This window comes from Mycothermus thermophilus (genome assembly GCF_041956435.1).
Source record: "Mycothermus thermophilus strain CBS 625.91 unplaced genomic scaffold VTJ04scaffold_4, whole genome shotgun sequence".
Classification (NCBI taxonomy): Eukaryota; Fungi; Ascomycota; class Sordariomycetes; order Sordariales; family Chaetomiaceae; genus Mycothermus; species Mycothermus thermophilus.
In genome coordinates this window covers 2,072,336-2,094,068 of record NW_027191430.1, presented here as the reverse complement: position 1 = coordinate 2,094,068, position 21,733 = coordinate 2,072,336, and the positions used below count along the sequence as shown (strand labels likewise).

The 21,733-nt window shown below is 58.2% G+C and overlaps 7 protein-coding genes across 7 annotated transcripts; 2 read left to right on the top strand and 5 right to left on the bottom strand.

The window, feature by feature from the left end:
- Positions 1 to 40: 40 nt before the first annotated feature.
- VTJ04DRAFT_6507 (uncharacterized protein) lies at positions 41 to 10,109 on the bottom strand (the record flags this gene model as incomplete). The annotated part of the gene is made up of 5 exons (XM_069364734.1): positions 41 to 4,033; positions 4,088 to 5,750; positions 5,804 to 9,785; positions 9,843 to 9,918; positions 10,029 to 10,109. The coding sequence occupies 5 exons, from the start codon at positions 10,107 to 10,109 to the stop codon at positions 41 to 43; spliced, it is 9,795 nt and encodes a 3,264-aa protein (XP_069218531.1).
- Positions 10,110 to 12,965: 2,856 nt separating this feature from the next.
- VTJ04DRAFT_6506 (uncharacterized protein) lies at positions 12,966 to 13,714 on the bottom strand (the record flags this gene model as incomplete). The annotated part of the gene is made up of 2 exons (XM_069364733.1): positions 12,966 to 13,120; positions 13,402 to 13,714. The coding sequence occupies 2 exons, from the start codon at positions 13,712 to 13,714 to the stop codon at positions 12,966 to 12,968; spliced, it is 468 nt and encodes a 155-aa protein (XP_069218530.1).
- Positions 13,715 to 13,746: 32 nt separating this feature from the next.
- VTJ04DRAFT_6505 (uncharacterized protein) lies at positions 13,747 to 14,642 on the bottom strand (the record flags this gene model as incomplete). Its single annotated transcript, XM_069364732.1, has 4 exons — positions 13,747 to 13,826; positions 13,917 to 14,113; positions 14,177 to 14,381; positions 14,462 to 14,642. The coding sequence occupies 4 exons, from the start codon at positions 14,640 to 14,642 to the stop codon at positions 13,747 to 13,749; spliced, it is 663 nt and encodes a 220-aa protein (XP_069218529.1).
- Positions 14,643 to 14,740: 98 nt separating this feature from the next.
- VTJ04DRAFT_6504 (uncharacterized protein) lies at positions 14,741 to 15,116 on the bottom strand (the record flags this gene model as incomplete). The annotated part of the gene is made up of 2 exons (XM_069364731.1): positions 14,741 to 14,965; positions 15,036 to 15,116. The coding sequence occupies 2 exons, from the start codon at positions 15,114 to 15,116 to the stop codon at positions 14,741 to 14,743; spliced, it is 306 nt and encodes a 101-aa protein (XP_069218528.1).
- Positions 15,117 to 15,318: 202 nt separating this feature from the next.
- VTJ04DRAFT_6503 (uncharacterized protein) lies at positions 15,319 to 15,884 on the top strand (the record flags this gene model as incomplete). Its single annotated transcript, XM_069364730.1, has 2 exons — positions 15,319 to 15,407; positions 15,551 to 15,884. The coding sequence occupies 2 exons, from the start codon at positions 15,319 to 15,321 to the stop codon at positions 15,882 to 15,884; spliced, it is 423 nt and encodes a 140-aa protein (XP_069218527.1).
- A 600-nt stretch (positions 15,885 to 16,484) lies between these two features.
- VTJ04DRAFT_6502 (uncharacterized protein) lies at positions 16,485 to 16,996 on the bottom strand (the record flags this gene model as incomplete). Its single annotated transcript, XM_069364729.1, has 3 exons — positions 16,485 to 16,718; positions 16,783 to 16,830; positions 16,889 to 16,996. The coding sequence occupies 3 exons, from the start codon at positions 16,994 to 16,996 to the stop codon at positions 16,485 to 16,487; spliced, it is 390 nt and encodes a 129-aa protein (XP_069218526.1).
- A 3,164-nt stretch (positions 16,997 to 20,160) lies between these two features.
- Positions 20,161 to 21,540, top strand: VTJ04DRAFT_6501 (uncharacterized protein; the record flags this gene model as incomplete). Its single annotated transcript, XM_069364728.1, has 2 exons — positions 20,161 to 20,682; positions 20,749 to 21,540. The coding sequence occupies 2 exons, from the start codon at positions 20,161 to 20,163 to the stop codon at positions 21,538 to 21,540; spliced, it is 1,314 nt and encodes a 437-aa protein (XP_069218525.1).
- Positions 21,541 to 21,733: the final 193 nt, after the last annotated feature.

Sequence of the window (21,733 nt, the reverse complement as noted above, 5' to 3'; positions counted from 1 at the left end):
CCAATCGTCGCCAACGTTTCATCAATCCAAAACAACCCCATCACGACTTGTCACCACTGCTGAAGAGCCGCTTGATGGCAGCCCTCAGGCCGCCGCCCTTATTCTCCTTCTCCTTAGCCCGCTCCCGCTTCTCCTGCCTCTTGGCCCGATGAGACTGACTCTCAGCGTCTCCGCTAGCCGACGATGCCGACCCGGCCGGCGCAGGCACTTCCACAGACGTGACCGACGTCTTGACCTCCGGGCCCTCGACCCGATCCTTATCCCGCTCGCGCTCCCTCTCGCGGTCGCGCTCACGCTCGCGGTCGCGGCTGTGATGACGGCTCCTCTCGCGATCCCGCTCACGATCCCGGTCGCGGTAGTAGTCCTTGTGGCTCGACCTGGGCCGCTCATCGTCATCGTCGCGATAACTCTTGCGCGCGGAGCTGCTGCGCTCCTCCGACCGGTGCACCTTGCTGCTGCTACGTGTAGGGATGCTGCGCTTCACGTCAACATCAGGGGCGAACACTGCCGACCTGGAGTGAGACGAAGTCGGCCGGGCAGTTGTGCTCGAGGACTCGCGTGCGAGGTTGGGCTCAACGAAACCCGAGCTGCGCGTGTCGGAGAACTTCTTGCTGACAGCCGGATCTGATCTGTCGACGCTGTGACGGCTGTGGCTGTGCCGGCGTGAGCTGTGATGATGGTGTGAGTGCCGGTGCTCCGACCTCTCGGACCGATCACGTTCCCTGTCCCTGTCCCTATCCCTCTCCCGGTCTCTGTCGGACCTGACGGGAGAGTCGGGTGCATAGCCGGCTTCTCTGGCTCTCTCGAGCTCTCGCTGGCGCCGCCGCTCCTCCCTGCGCCTCTCGTGAGCAGCTTGTTCCTCCGGTGTGCGATACCTCCGCGAATGCGGGCTGCTCCGGTGCTCCGAGTAGCCGCTGTCCTCGCGCGTAGGGGTGCGAGGCGGTTCGTCATCGCCACGCGACGCGTGGCTATCCGACCGCGAGCGGTACGACCGGCGAGAACCGTCCTTGCTTCGCTCGCGGCTGTCGTGGTAGGATCGGTGCCGCGACGAGTGATGGCTGTGGCGCCGCGAACTGTGCGCCAATCTAGCATCATCACCCGTGAGCGGCTCTCTCGGCCTGCCCTTGTCGTCTATTGAGAGGTCAGCAACAGCTTCAGGAAGATCTCTCGACCTGGTTCTGCCCCGATCCTCCACCGGCTCCGCCGAATCCAGCAGTGACATGGCGGGCACCTCAACCTCCTTCCCCTTCCCCTTCAGGTCAAGATGCATTTCGGGCGAACCAAGGACTGCGGCTCCTGGACTGGTGACTCTCGGACTTGACGGCGGACTGAGGGCCTCGGCGGTGGCGTAGAGAACGACCGCGGCGGCCACCATCTCCTCGGCTTGCTTAATTGTGTTCTTGCGCCGGCGGCGAAGGCTCCGGATCCTGCTGAGCTCCCTAGCCACAGGATCATCGAGATCAGGTAGTACAACGGCAGGCGTGGGCACGCGGAAGTCAACAATGGTATCTTCCTGGCCAGGAACCGTCAACCCGTTCGTTGACCTTTCCGAAGACACCGGCTGGTCGACGCCCTTCGCTTCCTCGCCTGATGGGATACCGCGAGCTGTGATATCCGCACCGCCATCTGAGGTCTTAGTCTCGACAGCCTTGGCGGCTTCATTGGCCGGTGTAGTCGTCTCGACGACGTGGAAGGACTCGGAGAGTGGAACTGTCTTGTCCACGACAACTTGAGAAGTATCCAGAGCCCGCGTCTCAGTCGTCGCACCCAGAGACCTAGAGTTATCCAGTTTGGCAGCTTCCTCCTCCAAACGCGCAATCGAACGAGGCCGATCGTCCTCCTTCGACACACTGTGAGCAACAACACCAGCAGCAACACCAACAGCCCCAGCAACAGCCGCGCCGATGCCGATCTTCTTGAGATCTAGGCCGCTGCTCGTCTCAGCTTCCTCAGTGGCGGAAGCAACCTCTTTTGTGCCATAGCCCAATGAGAGCGAGGTATCGGTGGGCAGCGTCAGATTCGTGTCCCTCGGCAATGGGTACGTGGACTCAGTCTGCACCGTCTGAATTGTGAAGCTCGTCGCGCGGGGATCGTAATCAGAGGCTGCGTGTTGCACTGTCGGGTACTGAGTTGGACTCTCGGAACCCTTGCTGGCGGAGACGAAATCAAGCGACCGGTTCTCGGTTGAGACGGCGTAATCAGCAACAGCAATTTCAGCGGGAGCAGAAGCCTTGGCCTCAAGTTCAGGTACCGTCGCAGCAGGCGCACTGGGTTCAGCCAGAATTTCCTTGGAGAGGATTTCCGGGGCCTCCTTTGACACAGGTTCTTCGACGGGTTCAGTAATCTTCTGGACAAGCCCAACAGCTGAATCGGCTTCTGCGACGCTGGGAGCAGCCGGAGTGTCTTGAACAGCGCGTGCCGTCAACTTGGCCTCGGCATCCTCCACGTTGACCAAGACTCCTGACTCTTCGGCATCGGAGAGCTGCCGGCTCAGCACGAGAGGCTCGGAAGCTGGCTCGGAGACGGGGCTTGTCGAGACAGGTACAGGGCTCTCCGAAGTCGAAGCCAGGACCGCAGCAGGTTCGGGCACAGAACGGTCAATTGTTGGGGCGACAGGAACAGCCACTTCTTGCATCTTGGACGGTTGTTCGCTGGGCGGTTGGACCACTTCAGATTCCTCCAGAGAGGAACCTTCAACGACAACCGGCTCTTCAGCCAGCTTGGTGGTTTCCCTGCTCAAGACGACCACCGACTCATCCAAGGATGTGCCAGCAGCAGCAGCCTCCTCCTTAGGAGCCTGCTCCGAAGCCGACGACTGGTCGAGGACGACAGCTTCTTCGCCGAGGCTGCGTTCCGTTGGCTGTGGGGTTTCCCTGGGAACAGACGCAGCATCGACCAAGACATAATCATCATCAGTCGACTCGTGGGCAGGTTGATCCTCCGTCGCGATGGTTTCGCCCGGTGCTGTTTGCTCTTCGGTCTCAGGCTTGGGCAGCGCCTCGGTCGTCGTAACCGGTTCCGCAGGTTCGGTCGCCGGCGCGATTTCGGTCGTTTCCGGAGTCTCTGAGACCACAGACTGGGCCAAGTGTTCAGGAACGACGGACTCGGCGCTTGTCGAAACATCAGCAGCGGCAGGTTGGTCGCCGCCAACGGGGACTGGGGTCGCGGCAGCGGCGTCAACAGCGGGAGTTTCGTCGACCTGGACAGACTTGTCGGTCTCGGGGACTGCAGCCCCGGCAGGCTCGCCAGAGGTCTCTGGATCAGCAGTAGCAAGGTGCACCTCAGATTCAGGCTTGATCTCCACAATGGGGGCAGTCTCAGGAACAGGAGGCTCAGGAGTTTGGCTTTCCTCAGGAGGAGAAAGCTGGGCAACGGCTTGGACTTCGGCGGGCGAAGACTCCTCGAGCTGGTCACTGGACTTGGCGATGGTCTCTGCGTCGTGGGTTGGCGTGACTTCCACAGACGCCTTGGCTTCCTTGTGAGAGACGTCTTCATCATGGGCCTCTGGAACAGGCTCCTCGACAGCGCGAGAGGTCACCTTGTCGATATCCTCGGCGGGCTCAATTGTGGTCTCGACTTCCGCAGCCTCGGGAGCTGAGGCAGACTCGGGTTGATCAGAGATGTGAACCTCAACCCCAGGCTCGGCGGCCAATGACTCTCCGCCGACGGTGACCTTCTCGACGGCAGCCGCCTCCGCCGCGACAAGGCTATCGTCAAGAGCAGGTGCTTCTTTGGATACGGCAGGTTCCTCATGCGTGAGCTGCTCGACCGCGGTTTCTTTAACTGAAGGCTCCTCCGAAGGCGGTTCTTGGGAAGCAGGTTGCTCCGTGGCCAGTTGGTCGGATTCAGCCGTCTCGGTAACAGTAGAATCGATCGCTGGAAGAGGAACCTCGTCCGTGGAAACTGGGGCAGGTTCATCCTTGACCGTGGTCCTCTCAAGGACAGCAGGCTCAGGTTGCTCGGTGGTCGTCGCCACGTCGGCAGCAGCGTCCTCTGGCTGAACGCTGCGTTCAACAGGGAGTTCCACGGAAGTCTGTCTAACGTTAGTAACACAAAGTCACACAACCGTTGTCTCGTGCACACTTACATCCTGCTCGGTGCCCACAGTATCCTTCGCATCCTGGCCATCCTTGGCCTGTTCCGCGCCAGCCTCGGAAGTGACCTCCTTCGTGATGGTGGTGATGCCAATCTCATTATCTCCAGCCTCATTACCGGTATTAAGTTGTTCGGGGGTATCAAGGGTATCATCGCGCGAAACAAGCAAACTGTTGTCCTGGGTATCATGGGTATCCGGAAGTCGCGAGTCCAAGTCCGCGTCCGTTGGGTGCGAAATGCATTCTGAAGCCTCCTGCCCTGCCACGCCACTGCCATTGGGGGTATCAAGCAATACTGGGTCTTCCTCACCTCTCGCCTTCTTTTCAATCTTGTCGCTGGGGATCGGCCCAACTTTGTCCTTGTTCTCGTCGCTGCTCTCCGCAGGCTGGGGTTCGATTTCCGCGACAACCCCAACCTTGACCTGGAGCTCTTCAACAGGTGTCTTGACTCCTTCGGCCTTCACCTCTTCAGCAGGCTCAGCTTTAGCCGCCTCTGCTGGCTCAACCTTTGCGGCTTCCTCGACTGATTCAGTCTTGACCTCGGCCGCCTGAGCAGGTTCAGTCTTGGTCTCGTCCGCTGATACAGCCTTGACCTGTTCAGCTTGAGGTTGCTCTGTCGGTTCAGCCTTGGCCCCAACAGGCTCAGCGTTGGTCTCCTCGGCAAGTTCGACTTTCGCCTCCTCAGCAGGCTCGGTCTTGACCTCCTTAGAAGCCTCAGCCTTGACTTCCTCGGCCTTAGCTTCTTCGGCAGCTTCAACCTTGACCTCCTCTGCTGGCCCGGTCTTTGCTTCTTCGACGGGCTCAGCCTTGGCCTCCAGTGCTGACTCAACAGGAGTCTCCTCAGCCTTTGCCTCCTCAGAAGGCTCGACCTTGGCCTCCTCCACTGACTCGGTCTTGGCCGCCTCAACCTGGACCGGCTCGACCGGTTCGGCTTCGGCCTCTTGAGCAGGTTCAGCCGGAACCTCTTCGACCTTGAATTCTTCGACTGCGTCGGCCTTGGCCTCCTCCGCAGCTGGAGCTTCCTCAGGCTTCACTTCCTCTACAGGAGGCTCAGCCTTCGCTTCTTTCGTCGACTTAGCGGGGGCCTCTTCAGCCTTGGCTTCTTCAACCGGTTCAGCCTTGACTTCCTCAGCAGCAGGTTCAGCCTTTGCCTCCTCTGCCGCGTCAGTCTTGGCTTCTTCGACGGGAAGTTCAGCCTTGACCTCAGCGACCGGCTCGGATTTGACCTCCTCGGCCGGAGGTTCGACCTTGACTTCTTCGACAGTCTCGGTCTTCGGCTCCTCGCCAGACCTCTCCGCAGACTCCTCCTTTGCCTCAGGCTCGGCCGGGGCAGGAGTCTCCGCAGCAGGCTCAGGCTCCGCAGGTGCAGGAGCTGCGGGTTCGTCCTTGGTCTCATCAGCCGGAGCAGAGTCAGCCCCTGCGTCGGTCTGGGCAACTGCAGGCTCAGGAATCTCCTTTGGCTCTTCCGGCTTCTCGACCGGGGCGTCCTTGGCTTCGTCAGCGGGTTCAGGAGCGGCCTCGGCCTTCTCTTCAGGCTTGGGCTCAGCAGGCTGCTCCGCGGGAGCAGGAATGGACTCCTCGACAGTCGGTGCATCCTCCTTGGGAGGCTCCTCGGATGCAGCCACGGCCTCAGCAGAGGCATCCTCCTTTGGTTCCCTAAAGGATTGTCAGAACTATGTTGTGAATAAACAGAGGAAAGGTTAACTTACTGAGACTCGGTCGCGGTGGTAGTAGTGACTGGGGTCTCCTCTTGAGCTGCCGTGACTGGCTCAGCTTCAAGAGCCGTCTCCTCCGTCGGCTTGGCTTCGGGCTCCTGGGCAGGCGACTCGACAACCTCAAGGGCGAGTTCCTTAACCTCCTCGGCCGGTTCAGTGGTGGTCTCGGCAGCCGGCTCTGGAGCCGAAGTCTCAGACTCAACGGAAGGCTCAGTCTTCACTTCGGCAGCTGGTTCATCCTTCGCCTCGGTCGCAGGCTCAATCGCCGACTCTGTTGAAGGCTCCGCCTTGGCCTGGACAGCAGCCTCCTCCGTCGTCTCAACGACCGGCTCTTTCACCTCAGCGGCAGACTCGAGTGTGGGCTCCGAAGCAGCTTCCTCTTTATTCTCGACAACTGGCTCATCCTTCGACTCAGGAGCGGGCTCCTCCCTGGCTTCAGCAGCGGGTTCTTCCTTGGCCTCAGCCGGGGCCTCAATCGCAACTTCCGCTGGCTCTGGAGCAGATTCCTCCTTGGCCTCAACAGCAGGCTCTTCCTTGACTTCAGGAGCTGCCTCAGTCTTGGCCTCAGCCGGGGCCTCAGTCGAGACTTCAGCCGAAGCTTCAGCCGTCGGCTCAGGGGCAGCCGCTTCCTTGGCATCAACGGGAGTAGCATCCTGCGCTTCGGCGACAGGCTCATCCTTGGCCTCAACTGCCGCCTCCTCCTTGACCTCAACGGGTTCGTCCTTGGTCTCAGTGGTTGGCTCGGGGGCGGCCTTAGCAGCTGGTTCAGGAGTAGGTTCGGCTGCCGGCTCAGGAGCAGTCTCAGCAGCTGGCTCATCCTTTGCCTCGGCGACGGCCTCAGGGGCATGCGCAGCAGGGGACTCCTCTTTTGTCTCAACGGGAGTCTCTTCCTTGGCCTCGATTGCAGCTTCATCCTTGATCTCCGCAACAGGCTCAGGTGCGGGCTCTGCAGCCGGCTCCTCCTTTGCCTCAGCAGCGGGCTCAACAGGTTCAGCCTTGGCTTCCTCCTTGGCCGGCTCCTCTTCGGTCTCAGTGGGGACCTCTCTTGTGGCCTCGGCGGCAGGTTCTGGCGCGGACTCCGCCGACACTTCTTCCTTAGTCTCAGAGACAGGTTCTTCCTTGGTCTCTGCAGGGGCCTCCGGCGAAGGCTCGGCAGCAGGCTCCTGCTTGGCCTCAGCAGCTGGCTCTTCCTTGGTCTCTGCGGCGGGTTCGGGTGTGGTCTCCGCAGCGGGCTCTTCCTTGACCTCGGCGGGGTCGGCGGGCTCTGGAGCAGACTCAGTGACGGATTTCTCCTGAGCCTCAGCCGCCGGCTCCGGTGTGGTCTCGGCAGTAGCCTCTTCTTTGGCCTCAGCAGCAGCGGTGGCGGGTTCGGGAGTAGATTCGGTGGCAGGCTTCTCCTGAGGCTCAACTGCTGGCTCAGGTGTCGGCTCGACAGCAGGATCGTGGGTGGGCTCAGCGGGAGCTTCTTCCTTGACCTCGGCAGCAGGTTCCTCCTCGGCCTCCGCAGCTGCCTCGTCCTTGGCTTCTGCCGTGGGCTCGGCCGCAGTGGTAGGAGCAGGCTCCTCCTTCGCATCAACCACCGGTTCATCCTTGGCCTCGTTGGAAGGCTCAGTGGCGGCCTCGTCTTTTGTCTCCGGGACAGTGTCTTCCTTGGTCTCGGTAGCAGAGGACTCTTCCTTGATTTCGGAAGCCGGCTCGTCCTTGGTCTCCACAACTACATCTGCCGCAGACTCAGGAACAGTCTCCTCCTTTGCCTCGACGGCGGACTCCTCGGGAGCAGGCGCGGCAGCAGGCTCTTCCTTCGGCTCAGCAGCTGGCTCAGCAGGAGAAACCTCTTCTTTGACTTCGGCAGCAGAAACCTCCTCCTTAGCCTCAGGTTCCTTTATCTTTGCAGCGGACTCTGGAGCAGGCTCGGGAGCAGGCTCGTCCTTGGCTTCAGTGGTTGGTTCATCCTTCACCTCAGCAGCGGGTTCCGCAGGGGCTGGAGCAGTCTCATCCTTTGCCTCAGCTGTCGGCTCAGGAGCTGGCTGCTCCTCCTTGGTCTCGGCGACCGCTTCGTTCTTGACTTCAGCAGCAGCCTCGGCCGGGGAAGGGGCAGGCTCGTCCTTGGTCTCGGTCACTGGCTCAGGAGAAGGTTCTTCCTTGGCTTCGGTGGTAGCCTTCTCCTTCGCCTCGGCCGCAGGTAGCTCGTCCTTTGCTTCGGCAGCAGGCTCATCCTTGGTCTCGCTGACGGGCTCAGGAACAGGCTCCTCCTTCGCTTCGGCCACGGAAGGTTCCTCCTTTGCCTCGCCGGTCGGCTCAGGAGCAGGCTCCTCTTTGGCCTCGGCAGCTGGCTCCTCCTTCGTCTCGACGACAGGCTCTGAGGAAGCCTCTGGGGCTGTTTCGGGTTCTTCGGACTTCTCGGCAGCTGGAGCCTCAGCTGATGAAGCCTGTGGTTCGGGTGCAGGGTCAACGGCAGGGGCAGCGGGCTCTTCCTTTGTCTCAACAGCAAGCTCTGGCGTGGGCTCGGCATCCTTCTCCGGCTCTTCGGCCTTCTCAACAGCGATAGTCTCTGCGGGAGCGGTCTCGGCAGGAGCAGTCTCAGCAACAGGCGGTTGCTCTTCAGCTGCTGCCTCGGTAGCAGGGGGAGCAGGCTCCTCCTTCTCTGTGACCGGTTCCGTCTTGACGGCTTCAGGCTCAGGAGCGGGGGCTGTTGGAGCATCCTCAGCCTTCTCGGGCTCGGCGGCGGGTTCAGCCGCCTTGGCCTCTTCGACAGGAGCGGGGACAACCTCCTCGGACGGCTTCTCGGGCTCAGCAGGAGGCTCGGCAGGAACTGTCTCAGCCTCTGGAGCAGCGCCCTCGGATGGCTTCTCGGGCTCGGCGGACGCGGGGGTCTCGGCCGGAGCAGCCGGTTCCTCCTTCGTTTCGGCCGCTGCAGATTCAGCTGCCGGCACCTCTGGTTCAGCTGGTGTTGGCTGCTCTTGCTTCTCTACTGGTGCGGGTTCTTCGGCGGGGGCGGCAGTCTCCGGCTCAGTGGTTGGCTCCGGTTTTGATTCTGCTACCGGCGCCTCAGCGGGCGCTGCCTCGGGTTCAGCAGGCGTTGGTTCTTCCTGCTTCTCCTCCGCGGGAGGTGGGGCTGCGGCCGGTGTTGATTCGGTTTCGGCAGGAGTGGGTTCCTCCTGCTTTTCCGTCGGCACCGGCTCTTCGGCAGGGGCCGGAGGAGCGTCCTCGGACGCCTTGGCGTCTGGTTCCTGAGCAGTTGGTTGCTCAGCAGGGGTGTCAGCGGGTGCCGGGGTCGTTTCTGTGGGAGCCTCCGTGCCAGCCGCCTCCGGAGCGGGGGTCTCTTCGGTCTTGGCTTCCGCCGCTTCCTCCACCTTTGCTTCGGGCTCAGCCGGAGCAGGCTCGGCAGCGACAGGTGTAGGTTCAGCGGCCTCAGCAGCCTTGGTCTCGGCACTGGTTGTGTCTTCGGATGGAGCGGGCTCGGGGGTCGGCTCAGCAGCCGGTTCGGGAGCCTCTTCCTTCTTCGGCTCCTCCTCAACCTTCTCGGCTGCCGGCTCGGGAGGAGCAGGCTTCTCCTCAGCAGGAGCAGGGGTTTCTTCTGGCGGCGGGGCGGCAGCAGCAGCAGCAGCGGCGGCGGCGGCGGCGGCCTTCTCCTTCTTCTCCTTGTCTTTCTTCTTCTTATTCTTCTTCTTGCTCTTGCTGCTGGACGGCGCAGCCTCTTCGGCCTCTTCTTTGGGCTCCGGTGAAGGGGCGGGTTCAGGGGCAGGTTCAGGAGCGGGTTCAGCTGCGGGTTCTGGAGGAGGCGGAGTCGCAGGCTCGGCCGACTTCTCCTTATCGGAGGACTTGCTCTTCTTCTTCTTCTTTTTCTTCTTCTTGTCCGAGCTGGCTACCGCAGCTGCGGTCTCCTCCTCTACATACACGGCCTCGGCCTCGGCCTCGGCCTCGCCATTCGGGGGGACGTCGCCGTTCGGCGGGACGGCGCCATTCTCAACCCCATCTGGGATTGTGTTAGCCACATGGGGAGTAACGCACATTGACACGAAACCACACTCACTTTGGCCAGTTACTGGCGCATTCTCGTCCTCTGTGTCAGAGGGCTGGAAGTACTTGACCTCCCCATACTGGGCGACCTGAACATTATTAAAATCGGCGAACGCGACGTTTTCTAGCGAAGTCTGGGACCAATGCAGGTTCGCCCTGGTGGGACAGAACTCGACATTCTCTCCTGGGATGCTCATACTTGTGTGGCGCCGGCCTCTGCCTTGCCGTCGGAGGGGAGCTCGACTGTAAGGACCTGAGGGGCGTTCTTATTGTCCTCCATGCAGAGCAGGCCACAGCGCGCGAGAGCTGTGAAAGAATTGAGATGCTACTGCAGAGGGGAGGAGAAGGTGGGGTTCTCGAGAGAGGCGGGCGCTCGGTGAGAGAGCAGGCGAGACAGGCGAGTGGTGGGCAGCGTGCTCGGGATGCAGCAGATGGGCCTCCCGGAAAGCAACGTATCTCAGTGGGGCGTCTCGTTGAGCGACGCGCTCCAAGTGGTTGGGATGGATGCAAATCAGAGAGAAAATATGGGAATATTAATGGACGCACAGCTGTACAGCTGCCGTGCGCGGTCAGGAAACTGTCCTTGGAGCGTCACGATTCGCGAATGGCCGTGACGATCCGGTTCGGCGTTGTGTGGACGTTTGATGGACAGTCAAAAAGTAAATAAAACTTGGGGAAAGGTGGGGGAGAGGAAGGCTGGGAGCTGGGGTGTTTTTGGGGCAGGGGAACGCCGCTCTCTCACAGGGGGATGGCGTCTGGTGGCTGTCAAGCTGAGAGTTCTCGTGATAATGTTCTCAGGAAAAAGATCAACAACAGGGAAACATTTCTGCACTTCCTGTCTGGAGGATCTTTCTAGATTGGGAGAGGATGAGGGTCGATGGTTGGGGAAGGCGCATGATGAGGAGTTCACTGATTTCTTCTCTCCTTCCCATCCCCGGAATAGCAAACCGAGGACAGGTGAGAAAGGCAAGAACGATGCAAGGCCGAAGGCCGGTGATTCTTGGCACTGGACGACCTCCGTTCTCCCACTCGCGGCAGTGAAACCTCACCATCTCAAACTGCACTTCGGCGTCCATCCTTCACATTACCCCACGCAAGACGAATGCCCGTTCGTCCTCTTCTGTCCCGATATGCGCGGGGTTGCGGGCTCGTGAGACCTCAAAACTTCATCAATTGACCTCTTGAAAGCTCCGGGTGGTCAAGGCCAGTGGCATCGGCCCACACGGTTGCAGTAACGCCACGTCGCAACGCGATAACGATTGGATTTCTTTTCAATGGATCCATGATCCAGTTGATCATCCGGATGGCATCACAACCTAGGCATGCAAGGCTGTTGCCCAATCGAAACAACGGCAGCAAACGACCTTGAAGCCTCCCACCAACCGCATTGGCTTGTCATCGTCTTCCAGCTGGGGTGCCGTTGAGGTCCTCATCCGTGCAAAGCCGAAGGAAGACGGGCAATCGCTCAACTTTCTGCCAGCCAGCCTTTCAAGAGCACTTGGACCTCTTTTCCAGCTTCTCGAGACCATCAAGATCTGAGTCTCGTCTCATGGAGAAATGGCAAGCCAAAGAAGCGCCATTGCGGCCGTCACAGGGCGCACCATTCTCAATTCATGCTCGGCCGAGGTGACGAAGCGCGCCGCTGATGCCGTGGCCCCGAAAAAAACTACCAGCCCAATGCGCCGGTGGCATTGCAGGACACCAGAGATTTTTTATGATGAGAGACGGGAAAGATGGTGTGGTCACCCGCGGTGGCCCGGGTGGTGATATATGCCGGATATATCACTTCCTCCCACCCAGCCCGTTGGTCCGACCCCTCTATCAACATGAAGCCATCGTATCCTGTGAAGGAAACGCATTTGTACGACGAACGATGGACGACAAACAAGAGCATGGTGGTGGTGGTGGCGCGAGGCCTGCCGTATGTGGTGTTGCGCACGCCCGCCGGCGTGCTACGTGGTTGTCTGCTGGCTTGTCGCTTGCCGGGTCCCCCTGTACGCGGCCGGCCTAGCCGCGAATGGTACCCTTAGGTCGGGTGGATCCCCCGGGTCTCCCTAGCGATTTCGGGACGGAACGTGGGGAAGAGTCGACCGGGGGGTGCGCCTCATCGACCGGCGACCACAAACAACCAGCCGTCCATTTTCTGCGATGCGCATGCAGATGCGGGCAGTTGTGCAAGGTCAGATGGTGTCCGAGGGCGCAGGATTCCAAAGTGCTTTCTGGCCGGTCTGAAAGAGACGGATGTGTGTGACGACAGCTCGTGGTCAGCATTGTCTGGCAGCCAGCGAGAAATACTCGTACACCATACGGAGTACTGTGTAATAGGTAGTCATCCTCAGGCAGATGTTAAGGGCGTGACATGCTCTGCGCCACCTCTCACCGCCCGAGCTGCCCCTCCAACGCTACCAAGGTTTGCCTTTCCAAGGTTCCCCGCTAACAGCTGGATGTGGGGATGTTATGTTGAAGCCCAGACGGGGGCCGTGGGAGAATGCAACGGCAAAATCTTTGCCTCCTCGTCAACAAAGATGGTGAGGTTGAGCATGAAGCCGACGGCGAGCCTGTTGGTTCGTCCGGCAAGCGAAGACGTACAGGTCCATTGATTGGGAAACCCGAGGTGAGCTCGTCTCCAGCTGGAAAGCATGAACAACCATGAGGGATTTGTTTATCTCGACAATGTGAAAAGTTTGCCGGCAGGTAGACCCTGGGCTCTCGAGGAAATGATGGAGGGCCAAGCCCAAGGACGCCGAGTATGCGGAGGACGGAGGACGGAGTGGTCCGGACGGACTCCGGCCCCGCCGTAGATGTGGGCATCAAGGTCCAGTCGGCATGGCCTGCCGAGACTCCATCCACACGTGCAAACGCTGCCCGCAGCACCAAGCGCAACGAACGCACTTTCTGCACCACAGACTCGTCGTCGTCCCCATAAACACCCCATCATGACACAATCTTTCCCACAGTCGACCAACCAGATAGGAGCTCGTGATACACACGCATGGGCCGGACTCTATGAATGGATTCTCAACCTCGCAAAATCCGTAGATAACAGTCCCAACACCATGCGTATCAACACAGCAAGTCAAGCATCACATCGCGGCTCGAGTCCAAGACACCCCAGCAACCCCTCCAACCCCTCCAACTAACTGGAGCCCAGGGTGATCTGTTGATCTCGAGATCTTGCTCCAGGCGACGCCAAAGTGGCCGTGCGTGCCAGGGTGGAATCATCCAATGAGCAAAAGGCGGTGTGCCATATCGCCGACGAGGCTGCCGCGGGGTCGGGGCCGGCGACAAGCACTGGACGGTCATCACCGGCGGGGCTTTTCCGGGATTCCGTATCGCCCAACGTCCGAAGGTGTAGTAGCAAATATTCCGGGCTACTGCTGTATAGTGGTAGCCATTGAGAGCAGGATAATACGCAAGCAAGGAATGACGCAATCATCATCAACAGAAGCACCTTCCCAATCCCAATGACGCCCGAGGCGACCTGGCAGCAAGGACTAGCTCCGTCCGTCGTTCATGTATGCTTGCATCAATTACTGCCCTGCGTACCCAAGAAGATGCACCGAAACACATACTACGCGCGTCAAGGCCAATAATAGAAACTGAATGAGAACCTCCCGTCCATCCGTGACTACATGACAAGATACCTACCAAACCCCCCAACGCCGACACACCTTCGCTAGGAGCGAAGAAGAAGAGACAGAGAAAAAGAGGCCCAACCTTCGCAGCGATGATATCCATGCGCAGAAGCGGTCTTCCCAACACCACCACACCCACAACCGCCAGCCCTTTGATCACCGTGCCTGAAACCGCCCATAATAACGCCAACGACCAAGACACGCGAGTCCAAGCTCGAGAGAACTTCGATGGGATCACGCGGATCGGCATAGCCCAGGCTGTTCGTTCCGAGAGTCTGCGGCTTACATAGCCATCTCGGCCTGCAACCTCCTGAGCTCCGCCTCTTCGTCGTCCTCCTGGACAGCCGGCGCTTTGCCTTTGACTAAATCGAGAGGGAGAAGGGTCAGCATTCTCATCTAGAACAGGCAAGCGGATTAAGCGGTGGCGACATGTAACATAAAAGGAGACTCACTTTCCCCGTTCGCGACCGTGGGCAGTTTCTGGACGGGCACCGCACCCGTCTCGAGCATCTTGTCCTCGAGTTCCTTCTGCTGCAGCTCCTCCAGCTCCGCCTCTAGTTCCATGTCGTCCAGCTGAGGGCCGACGGTCACGCTGCTCATTGCCTCCGAGATCTCCTCGTTGAGCTGGTTGAACTCTTGGAGTTTGGACCTGCGTAAATGTGTCAGCATGTCGGCCTGAGAGCATTGTATCAAAAAGAGGCAAACCACATACATCTCCTCGTCCACCTTCTCAGGAGTGAGTTTGCCGTGGATTTCTTTCATCGCCGCGCCGGCCCGCTTCATGGCTTGGAATGTCTCCTGGTTAATGTTGGCCGTCTCTATGGCGTGGATCTGTGTTTCGAGAGTCATGATGTGGTTGAGGGTCTGCTCCAGGTCGTGTTCATGGAGTTTCTTGCGTCGTAGAGCCGCCTTCGCAGCTGTGGAATCGCGGGCCTGTCAGCGTCCATGTCCATATCGCAACAAGGCTGCGGGTGAAGCCCGGAAGCGGGGAGCCTACCGGTTTTGTTGCTGGTGACGTTCTTCCTGGCAATCTCTTCTTGTTGTTCTATCTGGCGGTGAAGATGCGCCTCGCGCTTCTGCAGCATCTCCAGCTGCGTCCGCAAGGTGAGGATGACATTCTTGGGTGAGTCTTTCCGCTTCGAGGCGCCACCGCCAAACCAGCCCCAGATTCCTGACATGGCGGTTGAGGGTGAGGAAAAGAGACTTGGCTGCGTGACGATATTTACGGTGGTAGAAAGTGTGTATCGCGGTTTGTCGAGGTCTCGATGTGTCGAAGTCAGTCGTAGAAGCCGGTTGTTACGATGGCGCGAAAGGGCAGCTGATCAGCTGGGCCGATGACGCCTCCTCCGACGTTGGCGGGGTTTGTAGCCTGGCTGAGGCAGCGCTGGCGGCTGTTTGTTCGGGCGTCGTCAGCTGGGGGCAGGGGGTCGAGCGGATCGGCACGTTGTCGACAGAATGCGATGGTGAAAGCGTTTTCAGAAATCGGTTGATGGCGAGGTCGCTGGCGGTTATCGAGGTGTTTATGGAGCAAGGTTGCTGTCGGTGGATGATGCAAAGATGTTGGTCTTAACGGGAAGATCGGGGGCTTGGGCGGATGGCGATTGTGGCACGCGCTCACCCCTCGACCCCACCACCGTATCTTGCCGAGTCATGTGATCTTAGTGGATGACTAAGCAAATACATGGGATGCGTCTGGAAGGGGGACTAACACACCAGACCTCAACCTCGCAATCACTTTCACCACGAACTATTGAAAATTCTCCTGCGTTGATATTCTGGATTTACAAGTTGCTTCATCAAACATTCTGCTCATCAGAGGTCTCATACACCATCTGTTATCCTATATACAGCAAAATGTCCAACGGGCCACGGCCTTCAGAGCTCTGCCTCCTCTCTGACTTGCCCGCGAAGGAAGTGGGAGACAAGGTTCGATTCCTGGGATGGTATGTTAGTCTTTTTTAGATGCTAGCGCTTTTTTATGAGATCGAAGAGAATGTTTCTGAAAGGGCGAGTCCTTGGGACAAACAGAGTGTGGATGTTGGTCAAAGCTAAACATCTGTCCTCTTAACTGACCTGTCGTTTTCAGTGTTGCATCGTATACGGCAGCATCAGGTGTTCTGACTCTTGAACATCAATCTCCTGGCCAAAATCAGCGGTTTCGGGCCCTGGTGGATGTGAACCTTGTTTTGGAAACCCTCAGTTGGGAACAGACCCGTCCTGGGGAGTGGGTGAATGTCATCGGCTATGTTACCGAGAATCCTGGCCAACCCAGCGCAGATAGTCCACCCGGTACAGACCTGACGACTGCTTGTGTCCAAGCGATACTCCTCTGGTCGGCCGGGCCTGTCAACCCACAGCAGTACGAAGAATCTGTCAAGGCACTGGCCGAGACCGATCAAGTCAGTCACTCCGGCGGCTGATGCAATCTTAGCTGGATTCTGTGGGATGGGAATGTCTGGACAGGTTCAAGTGGCTTGCGTCGCCCCGAAGGACTTACTTGGGCCTGAGGGGTATCCCGAGAATTTGCCTACCCCATCACCCATTCTGTGGCGTCTTTTAGGCCAGAGAGAGCCATAGGGTTTGATCCCAGCAGAACACATTCTCATGTTCATCGGCGGATCCGAGATCTTGGGTCGGCAGACTTGATTTGCTGGTCCAACACCCACAACAAAGCTCCAAGGACCCGGCCTCGCTCTAACCTCGGATGCGGGGTCTGACATAGACGTGCATTTCTCTACGAAGAGGCTTGGGGCAGGAATAACTGGCCTTCGCTGGAGTTGGGCCTTGCTCGGTTGCAAGGTGTTGCTGGATAGGATGCACGTTTGCAGGCCCCTGGAGCACAACATTATTCGATCCCGGAAGTCAACCATCAGGATGGGGGAGTCCATTTTTGTGATTTTGTCTAAACGTACTCTAACTCAACTACTACCAGGCTCACTCCCTACGGACCAGCCTTTTCTGGTATCAGTCTGTCCCAAGTTACCATTCATCCATTCATGAATGGGATTTCCAGCATGGAACTACTCCCGCGCTCCCTCTTCACGTCGGCTGCTATTGGTATTGTGACCATTATTGTTGTGGTTGTTGTTCCGGCTGCAGTTGTGCCGTCTCCGCTTTGTGAAGTCGGACATCACCACCGGCTGGTGGAGGGGCCGCTTGAGAACCTTTCCCGCCGTGGCGGCCTTGGACGCCCTTGCGGCGGCTTGTTTCTCCCACATTTCCCGGGATTTGTTGCATATGTCATCAATTTGCTCCTGGTGGGGTTGTTAATCGCGGTTATTCAAAGGTTGCGGTGTTGATGAACACTCGGGAGCTCACATCTGTGAGGCACGGGCCGGGAGTGGTGATGAGAAAACCATCCTCACCCTGTATGTGGGCGGTTAATGTCTGGAGAGAGCTGAGTCTGGGTGGAAGAGAACATTACATCGCGGGTGAAAGACCGCACGGTAGCCTCTGGTCCGAGGTAGTACTGGAGCTCCCTGGTGATGACCTTCTTGTGGATATCAAGATGAGGGATCCAGTACTTGTTCATTGTCGAGGTCGTGGAAGAGCCAGCGGAGGCCATATCTCACATCAACGGAAAGGCAGCTTGGGGGGAACGCATGGGGCAGGCCAGAGGAAGACGAGAAGAAACAGGAGGTCGGTCCATCTCTGCGTGACTTGTATCACAGGGTAGGGGCTCTTATACGTTCCCCTCCTTGAAAGTGACGGTGTGTTAAATGCTGGATCGGTGAGGACAAGGCTACGCACCGCTCTGCTGAGGACCTCGCACGCGCGTAAGCCACCATCAAACTCTTCCCTTCCATTGAGCCTAAGTTACATTCCCCAAGAGAATAAACTTTCCGAGAGTCTTCCGACAGCCCCTCGTAGTGGTGCACGTCCTTGTCCTGGTGAGACGCTGTCGCCTTGTCCTGAGTGGTTGGTCAGCCTGCGGCTTGTTCGCCTCACTTTTGCCCGGCGTGTGTGCGACCCCCCTGGGCACCAGCACACCCCGATCTCGCGTTGATCAACACGAGTGGAATATAAGTCGCTCAGAACGCCCCAGTAATTTCAAGTTGAGTCCTTTTGAGCTTTCCTCTTAGTCCCTCTTCCTCAAAAAGCTGAGGCGCATCCTCTCATGGTATTCTCCCCAACCTCCGCCGCCTTGCTGCAGATCCTGGTGACATGAAAATTTTTCAGACATGTTGCAAACTGCCCCTATTTGTCAACCTCATGCCCGGCGAGTTCATATCCTGAGCCTAGACTGGCAATCTCGTAGTTCGTGGTCAAGAGGTTGGGTTGAGCCTGGCGTTGGGCGTCTCGGTCACAGCGACGAACAAGAATGCTTGAGTCGCCGCATGCCAGATTTGGAATCACATTGTTGCGTAGGTACCGTTTCTCTTCTCGCAATGATATCCAGTATGTTTGTTGTTCGAGTGTAATGACGATGGTTAGCTGGTGTTGAGAATCGATGGGTTGCCGAATGATGGTTGCTGTCCATTCGCCAGTCAAATTATCCATGACAGCTAATCACTTCCATTGCGTGAGCCGTAGAGCTATATGAGAACTAATTGGGTTCATTTTTGTTCTTGTTGAGTCTGAATGCTTCCGCATTGCTCTCCTTTTCTTGTCGTGAGGGATATGTATGTGAAGGTTGTCCTGTTGGTATATTTTCTGGTCAAAGAAACAATGCATCAAGTAAGCAACGTCACATTTTCCAGGAACACTTTCTGTGGAATATGATAAAAGCATCACTCTGTCCGTTTGACCCGGACCACCCAGCAGACGGACATTATAGATATGTTGCAGTCCCACTCCAAGTAAGGTAGTCACCAGCAGCCGTTCCAGTCGAACTCCCATATATAGACCATATCTATTTCGGGCCATGGCAGTGAATCGTTGTTGGCCACCATACATTGTATCCGTTTTGGTATTGAAGGTTGTGAGCACAGGAGAGGAGCCACAGTGAGTGGTCCTGCTTTGACACGGGGAATTGATGGAAACATTTAAATATTGGTATCATATATTTTGCTCAGCCCTATACCTACTCGTCTCAATTTCGATCACGAGCCTGTTGCCTTCTCGCTTTCTCGGGCACAAAAGTCAACAACTCATAAAGCTGCAATGTCACTAACAACATGGTCGAGATTGGGTTGGCCTTGTACGGAGTAATTCTGTCAACTCCTTTTCAAACATCAGGGTGCGGTGTAATTGACACTTCTTCCTCCAGTGCTATGAACAGTGATGGACAGCATCACACATGATTTCTATTCGGAATGTCCTCCCTTGAGTCATCCAAGGCTCATCAAGTTGGTCTGTGTTGTGAAGCCAGACCTGTTGTCAAGCGACACCTTGAAGTAAACAGAACACAGTCAGCCCAGCTTTGGAAGCATCCCTTATGGTAAGTAAGTCTTCATCTTCCAGCCCACCGCCGACTCGTTGGAGATCCTGTCTCAGGCATCGGACAGGTCGCTGGCGGATGCGGGTCCTCGATCGGTCCCGGTCCCGGTCTGTCGGTCTTCACCCCGCCAGAGGTGGGCCTTTCCATGCTCCGGAGCTCGGGCCGGCCAGGTGGGGATCCGATCTGACGGTTGCGGAAGTGGGGGCGGAAGCGGATCCATCAAGGTGAGACTCAGAACCAGGGTTGGACCAGGGTTGGACCAGGGCTGAAGACAAACCCTTGGTGGGTGGGGTGTTCGCCATCGGAATCATCTGTTTCGTCACATGCCAGGAAGTGACGCCACGGATGCAGCAATCGAAGCTGCCTGCCTGGCAATCAAGCTTTTGTGCAGGGGTGTAGATGCATTGGAGGGTTTGGTGGCCTGTTGGACGATCCCAAGCCAGCAAAAACTAATTGCGCCTGCTGGCCATGATCACGACCCAAATCAACCCTGGAATCCCAAATGCGTCGCAGATGATGTGTTTTTTTGGCGTTGCGCACCCTCGGCAGCTCTGAGGTGCGGATCTGGCAGCAGCGACACGTGAAGATAACAGTGGGCTCTCCATTTTCAGCCTTCTTCGCTTCTTTCGGCCACGGTGGACACGCCCGCAGACAAGGGAAACCTGCCTCCACCAACCCGCCAACCTCATCACCACTTCATCAACCGCCAAACAAACCCGCCAAAGAGGGGCCAGGCCGCGTCGCTGATGAACGAGCAACGTCGGGGCCCTCTCCCAACGTCAGCGACGCTCCCCCCTGACAACGCATCGCCGCGGCATCGCTGGATGCAGCACGTCAACCCAAGGCCGAGGCCAAGTGATCTCTGAAGCCACAAATCGAATCTCGCCTGCCAACTGCCAGACCACCAATTTTGGGACAATCCCAATCGCCATACCCTATTCACCGCCTTCGACGTCGATCTAACCGGCTCGGAAATCTTCGAAATCCCGTCCGATTTGGTTTTTCAAGAGCTCGGCTCTTGCATTCGTCTGTCAGAACGCGCCAGTCGCCGGATTGGGCCGCCCCTCCAAGAATTGACCCCACCATCTCCCGCAGGAGTACGGCGCTCAACGTGACGCAACTGCTGAATTAAACGCGTGGGATCTTGATCTCAACCCGGGGCACAAGGCCAGACGAGAGCATACGGGACTACTAGTGCGAATCTCCTTGCTGCGCCCGGCCGCAGGGCCGCCAACACCCGAGAAGCTGCCGACGCCAACGTCAACGCCAACACCCCCGCCGCCGACGCCGCCGCCGACGCAGCCTCTGCCGCAACAATGTGGTGGTTCATCAGCGCTTGTACGAGCGCCGCCGTCCTGTTCTCCATCGTTCTCTCTATACCTATCGCCTTTGATGTTGGGGGGCGTGACACCGGCCTTGCCTACTCGCTGTCGCTCTTCCTCTTCTACTTTGTCTACAGCATCGCCCGCCTCATCACTCCTGAGCGCTCACGCGTGCGCTGGTTTATCAAGAGCTTGATCGGCCTGTCTCAGGGGATCGTCATCCCCACCCTGCTCATTTGGTCGTTGAACCGCTTCTCCGTCGACGCTGAGAATGCTGGCTGGGTTTCACGGACCTTCTCGCACTTTACTTCCACCCACCACAAGACTTGGAGGGACTGGTTCTTTGGCCATGATGGCATCATTGAGACCGTCGCCCTCGGCGCCTGGGATAATACCTTGATCTACTCGAGCCCGATCTTCCAACTCCTCGAGGGCTTCTGCACCTTGCTTGTTATCCAGGCCGCTGGCCAGATCACTCGGTGGCTTGTCAACCGCGGGAGGAGTGACACCTGGGTGGTAAGTGATTCGGCGAGCCCCTGAGCTCACCATGGCATTGAAGTTGTTTGCTGACGCAGCTCATAGATCGTATTCCTTGTGCTCGCCAGCTCTATCATCTCGGGTGCCGTCTATTTCCTGTGGCGCGTCATCCGCTTCCCTCAGATCAGCAACACGGATGCTACCATGATTGGGGTTGCCATGACATCGGTGGCATTCCTCGGTGCCTTCGGCATCTCTAGTGGGCGCGGCAACCCGATTGAGTCATCACTGCTGCTGGCCTACGCCGTCCTCTGCGTCTACCAAATTTTCACGGATTACCAGCCTTCCCCTGCCGCCGCCGCCGCTGCTGCCGAACAAGCCGCTGCGCAGCCCGAATTCCCCCCTCTACCGCCCATCATCATGGCCTCCTTCTCCACCCTGATGCACATGCTCAGCAGCCTCCCAAGCGCTTTCAGCACGTCCTTCCAATTCCTCTATGCCGCCTTCCAGACCATCACGCCCAGCGTCATCATCTCCTTGACCTATCGAATCATTGTCTTCTACTGCGCCACGCGCATCATCCCTGCTGTGAAGGAGCTTGGAGCAACGGCTATCATGGATGACCCAACGCTCGAGGACACTGGGGATGGCGCGAACCGCCTCATTGGCTTCCTCAGCTGGTTCTCGCCCTCCATGCTGATTGCTGTCTACACGAGCTTGTTGTTACAGCACTTTAGCGTGTCAAGTGGGGAAGATGGCGGCTGGACGTTGAGAGCTGGCGACGCAGGTGGGAGTACCTGGCGGTGGGTCAACTTGGTGGCGACAGCTGGGTTGTACGCGGTGGAGTTGTACCTTGGAGGGAATGAAGGCGGGGGTGGGCACTGGAAGACGGATTAAGAGAAAGAGGCTGTGTGCTGTCGTTGAGTGGAAAGAATGCGTGAGCGACCACAAGACGAGGTCGCTTCACACGCGCCGATGGGCAACGTGGTGGGGAGGATTGGAGATTGGATGAGTTGGACAGACTGGAAGTCGAAGCCGTGGAGGATGGACCGGAACAAAGAAATGACCCCCCCCACCCCAACACACACAC